The 10,096-nt window shown below is 35.6% G+C and overlaps 1 protein-coding gene across 1 annotated transcript in view; it reads left to right on the top strand.

Annotated features, from left to right (window-relative positions):
• The first annotated feature begins 4,588 nt into the window (after window positions 1-4,588).
• LOC107587423 (whirlin-like) overlaps window positions 4,589-10,096 on the top strand; it is a 32,535-nt gene continuing 27,027 nt past the window's right edge. Inside the window, exons 1-2 of the mRNA XM_016275223.1 lie at window positions 4,589-4,672; window positions 9,828-9,953. Coding sequence (XP_016130709.1) covers window positions 4,589-4,672; window positions 9,828-9,953 — 210 coding nt within the window. The remainder of the gene's footprint in view (window positions 4,673-9,827; window positions 9,954-10,096) is intronic.

Raw genomic sequence — 10,096 nt, 5'->3', positions numbered from 1 at the left:
ATGGCACAAGCAAGACAGAGAATATTCCTTGGGCTAGCATGGGTCTAAGATCAGCAAACAGTATCCAGAGGGCTTGACAAGAGGGGTAATCCAGTAAACACAGGCAGAAGGTCAGGAAACAGACAACAAGGCAACACGGAAAGACTAGACCAGACAAACTAAAAATGGGAAAAGGAATGGCTCAGTAATGTAGCTATCGCTTGAGGAGAGATAAATGCTAAACAAAACTAGAGACTAAACAGAAACACGGAATTGCTCGGCAAAGTAGCTAACACTTGGGAAGTGCTAAACGCAGAACAATACTCGGCAGTGAGAGAGAGGAAGTCCATGGCTTATGTAGCATGTCTGATTGGATTCAGCTGTGTGTGTGTAATCAGTGCAATGGTTGATGGGAAATGCAGTCCAGGGTGATGTGTAACAGTCTGTGTGGTGTGAGAGTCAATGTAATGGGAGAGCGACCTCTGGTGGCAATCAGCCGGAAGGCCACGGACCAGATTCATGACTATAAGTTTCTTTCTTTGCTACTGTCAGTGAAATTAATAAAAATGGTTTAAAATGATTAGAAATATGTAGTGTAGGTATGTCTCCCAGTAAAGCTATTTTGAGACAAACTGGGATGCTGAGCCCAAGGATATCTGACAGCCTGCTCATGACCTCAGACCAAATTGAATAAAATTTAATGAACTTGTGGACACCGCCAGAGTGCATGAAAATAATCATCAGTGGAGGCTGGACAATTGTTATTTTTAATATATCCTATGCACTGCAATTTGTATGTTGTGATATGAGTTCTATGAATGATCTTATATTGAATCATTGAATTTTGGTATTGCAGGAAATTGAATAAATGTTATTGCAAAAGTCTTGCCAGTTGATAATTTGATCTGTACCTGTCATACGTTTACATGCACCCAGGGCTCGCAAAATTTCAAAATCGCTGGTAGACCTTCGGGCAGACATTCCTCAGATTTTGGTAGCCGAAAATTAATTTAAGTAGTCTGAATAAAAAAAAAAATTTAAAAAAAACATCGGCTGAACTTCACTGCGGACAAATCAGCATGATTAAAAACTTCAGTGATTGCTTTTTTTCTTCAAATAACAAGACAAAAGAGTAGGAGTGCAACTAGGGCTGCACGATAAATCGCATGCGATATTTAACGCGCATCTTATCAGTAAAGCCGGTTCTGTAATCAGTGGTAAATCTCCATCACCTGCTGGGCTTTCACATTGCGCAGCATTAACTACACAGAGCCGTTGTTCACTGACAAGCTGCACAAAAAATCGCGCGAATATGAACGTGGTTTTGCGCAGCTCGTCAGTGAACAAAGGCTCTGTGTAGTTAATGCTGCGCAATGTGAAAGCCCAGCAGGTGATGGAGATTTACCACTGATTACAGAACCGGCTTTACTGATAAGATGCGCGTTAAATATCGCATGCGATTTATCTTGCAGCCCTAGGTGCAACCAATCACAAAACCCACGGCTCGGATCATATTGCATTATCATATCAGATTTTGAGTAACAGATCGGATCATTTTGCAGATGACAAAAAAAATATGGTTCTTTATTTATTTATTTATAACCAAATATTTATTTGATACCACAGCAAAACTAGTAGCATATAGGGATGTAACGATTCACTCAACTCGCGATGCAACGATTCACGATACTGATTTCACAATACAATTTTCTCACAATTTTTATTTTTAACAAAATGAGATTTAAGACAAATTATAAATGAAAAGGTGTCCTTTTATTATTTCTCCAACAAAATGCTTCACATTTCTTTGTGAAATTAAAATGTCAAATAATAAAACTAACTTTATTTTTTTAACAGATCCCAAATCAAATAATTAAATAATACAAATAAAATAAATCTCTTCATATAAACAAACTAAGGCTTTTGCTGTGCTTTTTCCATTTAAAATCAGAGGAAACCACTGCATTTTAATAATGATCCAAACAAAGATGCTAAATACAGGTGCATCTCAATAAATTAGAATGTCGAGGAAAAGTTCAACTCAAATTGTGAAACTCGTGTATTAAATAAATTCAATGCACACAGACTGAAGTAGTTTAAGTTTTTGGTTCTTTTAATTGTGATGATTTTGGCTCACATTTAACAAAAACCCTAAATACAGTATTTAGCATTTCCTAGCCAGTCGTCTAGGAAATTCATAAAGCAGATTCCCATCTGTCTCAGAGGGGGAAGAGCCTTGTCTATGCACTTCGTAAAGTAAGATATGAAAGTAAGCATCTTTCAGATCCACTGATAAAAAAACATTCCCTGAGGCTATTTGCACAAGGATCTGCTTCTAAATTAACATCTTGAACGGACGATTCATAAGCACATGGTTTTTCTTAGGAATGAGGAGTAGCGGCTGTAAAACCTGACTCGCTGTTCGCTAGAGGAACTGTCTCTGTGGGCCCTTTTGCAAGTAGAGTTTGCATTTCAGACCGGAGAATGTGAGCATTGTTGTCCTGTACCGAAGTTTGAATAATGCCTCTGAAGTGAGGTGACCTGTGAGCGAACTGGAGTGAGTAACCTCTGTCTGCTTAAGCAGGGAATGGCGCATGACCTGCGAGTGATCTTTGTCACTGAAGGAGAAAAATTCTGACGAAATGGTGCTCACAGCAGAGTTGAAGCGCCATTGGTTTGTGCAGCTACACGAACGTGAACAAATCAGGCTTCAGTATCAGAGTAAAAAGGAGTTTACCCATAAGTATGTCAACGCAATGGGAGAGACTGCTTGAAAGGGAACATATAAAGCAGTGAGGGCTTGACAAAAGAGCTGAGGTACAGAAATGAAACCGAGAGGAAAGAATGAAAAGCACGAGCTTGATTTATCACAAGAGGCGGAATGTTTTAAGTTTTGCTCTTTTATGGCAAGTTTAGTGCTCTGATGTCCCTAAAGATCTTTATGTAAGATATTTAGTATCATCAGTGTGTTTTAGCGATAAGCTAATCTGACAGAGGGAAGGCTGAGACGTATGTTCCAAAGTTTTCTCACGTTAAAGAGTGAAAATTGTCTTTTCTTGACATTTTTTTCAATGGTGTACTTCAGACCTACTTTTTACTGTTTAATGGTGTTTCTAGGTCTGAAGTCTTCAGGGGGTAGTGCACATATTGCAAAGCTTTTACGGGCTGTTCCAAAACTGTCCACAGACCCCTGTGGTGTAGGACGCTGAAACTGTGACAGATAAACATTGTGTTTAATTATTAATCCTCGTAAAACTGAATTATAATGTTTTTTATGGTATTTCTTTTCACTTTAACCTGAAAAGTCACCTATAAAATTCAAAGTGTTTTATGATTGCAGTATGTAAAGTATTATGGGATACCTGTACAGTTGTGCTATATTAACAGCTGGTTTGTTTGTAGATTCCATTAATTTGCAGTTGTGATGTTTTACATCCAAAAACTGTCACAGTCTTCAGCGGGTGTGCCCAGGAGGGCCACCAGATGACTGTGTTCTGGGAGCACATGGCTTGTGTTGTGTTTGTCTGTTGCCATGTGCTCTCTCCTGTCTATTGTCTGGCCCCTCCCATCTTGTTACCTCGTTATTGTTTAAGTTGCTCCACCTGTGTCTCCCTCGTTAGCCTCCTCGTTTGGTTCCTATTTATTCTCCTTGTGTCTGTCGTCCTGTGCTGATCTGTCATTTCTCATTGTGTGTGTTATATGTCTGCATGGAGTGCCGTTTTGAGCCTGCCTGTCTGTTTTTCCCCCTCGGGGTGGTTTGAGTTTTGTTTCATTTTTATTAAAATAAATAACCATTTCTCCTGCAATTGAGTCCTTAATTGATAATCTCTGGGATATCATCATTTTTTTGAAAATGTAATATCACAAATGAGATCTTTTTGATATTTTTCCTATTTTTATTAGTACTTTTGTCTCGTTTATCTCAGATTTCTCAGAAGTCTCACATGTGTCTCTTCTAGATACCATGTCTGTGATCAATAGCAAGAGATTTAAATATGAACATTTCTTATTACATTCTTACAAAGATAAAAAAATGTTCTGAGCTATCTTATCCACATTTTGTATTAATTTTATAGCTCTATAGTCTGGAAGTACTATGGAAGTACTCGACTTGAAATCTGCCATCTTTGCTCATGAGACCACAGATCTATATCTGAGCCATAAATTCCACGTGACTAATTTGCCCTTCAAGTCAAGTAAAATATTGTAAGTTCAGAACACATGAACGATCAAACAAAACCATATTGGATAACTATTTAAACCTTGCAGAAAAAGTTATCTTTAATGTAGATGATATCAATTATCTATAATCTCTATATAGTATCAGTGAGCAGTTATCAACTCTGTAGTGAATTATAATGATTGTGTTTTGAGTTTTTCAAAAGATGTGATGTACAAAACACCTGAAGTTACATACTCATCATTCATGGTTTACTTCATGTTTCACAAACACGTTTGATACCATGTGAAAATAAATAATAGAAATTAATCATTTTGAATCATTTTGCATTCAGTTGTAGTTATTTTTGGGTGTATTGTTCACAATAAACAATATTCCTTTGTTTTGTTTAGGCTACTTTTGTGTTATCTTTTGACTTGAATGTGTGACATGACCTGTACCTATGAGTTGGGTATTATTGCTACAAGTTTCCCTGATGCACCTGAAGGCAGCATAATAACTCTGGAGCTACAGGTAAAAATGACATCACAACAATACTGATTGGCTGATGGGGCACTTAACATAGTCCCTTCAATAGTGACTGTGAATAAAAGGTGGCAGACTGGAAAAATATAAATACAATTGTGTGTCATCTTTGTGTATAATATATACTTAGGAGTACACATTTTGATTAATAAGAATACACAGTAAATTGTGAATGGATTTCAATGAAGAAAGATACCTTTTAGCACTATAATGGTGTCGTTACAGCATCTACCAACAGAGGCAAACAGGGTTATGCTAACTAGCCAAACCTTGACCCTTTTGGTTATAACCTTTCCACCATTTTCATTTTAAAATTCTTTTATTGTCAGCTTTTAGTGTTTGTGACTGTGGTGGCAGATTTGCATTGCTTAGAATGAATAAGCCGACCCGTCCATGTTAAAGGCTGTGAGGCCATTGTTTAGTCATCGCCGACTGTGTCACCACTCATTATATCCAGGTCAGCACAGGTCTCATTTGGCGTCTGGTCAGGAAGGAGTGTGGAATATGATTGCTACACGTTCTTATTGGAAGAGGAGGGCTACGTCTGCTGAGGCTCAGCACAGAAATGTCAGGTGTGTCCTTTGCCTCTGTGATGAAGAGACACTGGCTTATGGTTTATTCACTAAAGCTCTGTCAGATGCCCTCATTTTCACTCTCACTCTCTTTCCTATCTGCCTACATCTCCATGTTTTTTTGTTTCTTGAGTGTTACTTTCTTGCTGAAGCTTCACTCTAAAAAAAGATGGTTCTTTAAAGGTTCTTTACATGGAGTAACAGTTCTATTTAGATCCATAGCATCCTGAAGAACCCTTTTATGCTGAAATGGTTCTTTGTGTTAAGAGTTTAGGGTTATTTTTCCCCGCCCTTTTTGTTTTTTAAATCTGTAACCGTTAAAACTCCTCATTACTGATTTTCTGGAGCTCAGTGATCCAACTACAGACTGTCAACACACTCTCAACAGGTAAATGATTTCATTCTTTAATTTAAATACAAATTTAACTTTAAAATTGTAACTGGGATCCAAACAAACATGTTCTTTTCTCTTTTTAGTTTTTTGGTCATATGTAAGTGTGAGCAGCTCTGTTAAGCTGAGGATCCTTCTCCACTAAGTAAGTAACAGAGACACTGAATTTATAATACATATTGTTAGAATTTTTTTTATTTAATTTAACACTAGAACTCTATTCTATTTCTATTCTATCTGCTTGTTTTCTCTTGAATTATTATAAAAAATAATAATAATTGACCCTCTAACACTAGCTCTGTCTATTATATCTACTTTTTATTCTGTTTATCTATTATAAAAAATAAAATAAAAAACCTTGCTATGTGTACTGTGTTAAACTAACCGGGATTTGTCACAACAATTATATTGTTGCTCTTTTGTCATGTTGATTGCTTCTATTACCCTCATTAAGTCGCTTTGAATAGAAGTGTCTGCTAAATAATTAAATGTAAATTTAATATAATTAACGTTTATGCATAAACATACCTAGTCACAAAAAAATATTAAAGCTATCCCATGACTTTATATCACTTTTTTCTTTTGACATTTTGAAGGGCTCACATTCTGTCCATTTTTGCTTTTGGCCTTCATAAACATTATAGTTTTTACATAAACAAATGGACAACTCTAAACTCAATTGTGTATTTCAGATGCATCACATCCCACAACCTCACCATCTGCAGAGTGAAACTGCCACTCAGTCACACCAAAATGATGGACTTAAAGGCATCATATAGGATTGTAAAGATATTTAACTGGAACTTTGTCTTCACTTTTTTATGTATTTATTCATGTTCAATGTCAAGTGTCAACTGTTGTTAAGAGCACTGACATTATCGCTACAATTTCACGTCAATAAAAAAGTACCTGATTCACACAATATGTTGTTGCTGCTGTTATTGCTGTTGTTGTTATTTTAATGTAAATCCCCCTCCCTCTGATTTCCCCCCTGAATTACTGATTTTTTGGACTTCAGCCATCCAACTACACAGACTGTCAACACACTCTCAACAGGTAAATGATTTCTTTCTTAAAATGTCTATTATTTTCAACTTTTAAACTGTGACTGGTTTCCTACCAATCATGTATTTATCTCTGTAAGTGTAAGTGCGACCAGCTCTGTTCAGTTAAGGATACTTCTTTCTCCATCTCCACTAAGTAACAAATATATTTAATTTATGGTCCATATTGTTAAGATTTATTTATTATTTTTTTTTTTTATTACTTGGGTTAATGCATAAACATAACATTGTGAAGTGCTCACATACTACTTTTGGCCTTCATAAACAATTGTTTTTACATAAACAAATGGAAGGAGGCACATTGTAACTCTAAACTCAATTGTGCATTTCAGATGCTGTCACATCTTACAACCTCATCATCTACAGAGAGAAACTGCCATTCAATCCCACCAAAATGTGACTCTTCTGCCTGTGAAAACCCAGCTAAAGTCTTTGTGTGTGTGTGTGTGTGTGTGATTTACTGTTTTACATAAAATCGTCCTTTATAATGTAAAGAACATTCTGTGAAAATGTAACCTTGATATTAACTGAGTAAGGCCATGTCAAAGATTGAAATCATATTTTGATGCTTGTTGCAACCTCATCATCTACAGAGAGAAACTGCCATTCAATCCCACCAAAATGTGACTCTTCTGCCTGTGAAAACCCAGCTAAAGTCTTTGTGTGTGTGTGTTTGTGATTTACTGTTTTACATAAAATCGTCCTTTATAATGTAAAGAACATTATAAAGGACTGTGAAAATGTAACCTTGATATTAACTGAGTAAGGCCATGTCAAAGATTGAAATCATATTTTGATGCTTGTTATCTCATAATTAGATTTTGAGACTTTAGCCTGAATTTCACAGACAGGGTCACAAATACACATAATGATGGGCTTACAGGCATCATAGAGGATTGTGAAAATACAGTATTTCACTAGAACTTGGTCTTCATTTCACTGTTTTCTGTTTCTATTTTTGTTTTACATCTGTATTTATTTATGCTCAATGTCAATTGTCATTTATTAATGTATTCTGCTAATAACGGTTGTTAAAATCACTTGTCATTTTTGCTACAATTTCACATGTCATAAAATAAAATAAAAATACCTAATTGACACAACATGCTGTTGTTGTTTTTATGAAAACCTTAATAGATATAAATATAAAATATTATAAGATCAGGCAGATAGGGGTAAAAATACAATAGTAATAAATAAGTTATTCAAATAATATTAATAAAACTAATATTAATTATATAAATATACTAATATTAATAAAAATAAACTATCATTAAAAAGGTTATTTATAGCACCATTAAGGTTCTATATAGCACTTTCAAAGCATGGTTCTTTATGGAACCCTATAAAAAGGGTTCTATTTAGCACCAAAAAGGGTTCTGCTATTGTTACAAGCTGAAGAACCCTTTTCTGGTACTGTTTAGAACCATTTTTCTTAAGAGTGTTGAATAATTAGTTCAAACTGGTGTTTTAGTTCTGTGAGGCTGTGGATGCATCCCTTTAAGGCAAATCATGGACGTGGCCATTTTGGTAACGCCTCCAGGTATTTTCAAGCAGCTCCTACTTACTTGAATGGTGAAATTTTCATAATAACCTTCCATAATAAAATCTGTCAACAATGATATCATGTTCTGTCTATAAACTACCGTTCAAAGTTGGTATGAATTTTCTGTATGTTTTTGAAAGAAGTCTCTTATGCTCACCAAGGCTGCATTTATTTGATCAAATATTATTACAAATTAAAATAACAGTTTTCTAATTTAAAATATATTTAAAATGTAATGTATTCCAATGATGGCAAAGCTAAATTTTCAGCAGCCATTACTCCAGTCTTCGGTGTCACGTGATACTTTAGAAATCATTCTAATATGCCGGTTTGGTGCTCAAGAAATTTCTTCTAATTATCAATGTTGAAAACAGTTGTGCTGCTTCATTTTTTTGTGGAAACCTTTTTTTTCCCTGTATCTTTTCATGAAAAAGTTTTTAAAAAGTCCGCTAAAGTTTTTAAAAAGTCCGCCATCTTGGGAACTATATCCAGTCAATCAAACATTCGAATCTACTTGAATGGGGAATGACTGAAATATCCAAAATTGCTACACTTCCATAAATCGGGAATAAAATCAGACACAATTTGAAATTGTTTGATATTGTATATTGTGCTGCTTTAGCTCAAATCACAAAAAAAAAACATTTTCAGCTTGATTCAGCTATAATGCTTATGCATATTCTAGATTGAACAAACAGGTGATTGGCTCTTTTAGCTGTAAGCCTTTTCATTCTTACAGTCACCATATTGAGCATTGCTTTGCTTATTTAGCTGTAAGTCGGTCTACAGCTGCCATATTTAGCGCTACTTTTTTTCTCTTTAAATATATTCTAGTAGTAAGTCTCCCCTCCTTATAATGTCTCTAGTAAGGTTAACTAGTTTAATGTTTGAGGTTTGACGAAATGACGAATCTGTGGGACATCTGAAAAGTCAGAACTCCTCTGCAGCACTGCCGACGACTTCCATAACCTGAATGAAGCACGTTAAAGCTCTCGCTCTGGTGCCCATACAAGGAATTCCGCCCTTCATGATGCCATTATCGGAACCCAGAAGGAGTGTATTAGGCACAAAAATACTCCGTAATACGTACAACTCATATATGTAATATGTTTTTTTGAAACTTTGGCCATGTTTAGCATGAGAATCCAACTCTTTAACAGTGTTAATAATTTAGAATGCATGAAATAACATTAGACCCCCCCCCCCCCCCCCCCCCCCCCACTACCTCCTTCAAAGTAATGTAAGTATCTGGTTTTAGCCAGGTTTCTGTCAAACTTAACATGTCTAGGTTATGATCTGTGATCACAAAAAGCGCTTTCGTAGAAAGAGATCTAATATTCATTAAGCGAAGCTTTATCATTTGTTTATCTGTATTATATCTGTTTTTTTATTCATTGAACATCAATTAAATTGTCACCTTTAAATCGGTTTGGACGTTTTTGTATTTGCTAGACACAGTTTATTTAAAGACACTTTAAATAGTCTCTATAGTATGATATCTAGGTGAACGAGTCTTTATGTGCTGAGAAATAACTGATGTGTGTAACAAATGTGTGTGTTCTCTCCTCAGGTGAATATCTCACTGGATGATGGGCGATCTCTGGGTTTGATGATCCGTGGAGGTGCTGAGTATGCTCTGGGCATCTATATAACCGGAGTGGACCAAGGGTCTGCTGCAGAGTACAGCAGACTAAAGGTAAAATATCTTGAGTCAAAATTTGAGAACTTGGCAAATATTAGACTATTTGAGAGCCTACTTTAACTTTATTACAATTATTTGTGCCTCGACTCACATGCAACCCGATTGCTTGAGACAAGTCCTTATTTCTGTCTAAATTA

Source organism: Sinocyclocheilus grahami, unplaced genomic scaffold, assembly GCF_001515645.1.
Source record: "Sinocyclocheilus grahami isolate Dianchi unplaced genomic scaffold, SAMN03320097.WGS_v1.1 scaffold92.1, whole genome shotgun sequence".
Taxonomy (NCBI): domain Eukaryota; kingdom Metazoa; phylum Chordata; class Actinopteri; order Cypriniformes; family Cyprinidae; genus Sinocyclocheilus; species Sinocyclocheilus grahami.
Note: the sequence above shows the minus strand (reverse complement) of the source record. Positions and strands in the feature narration are given on the sequence as shown.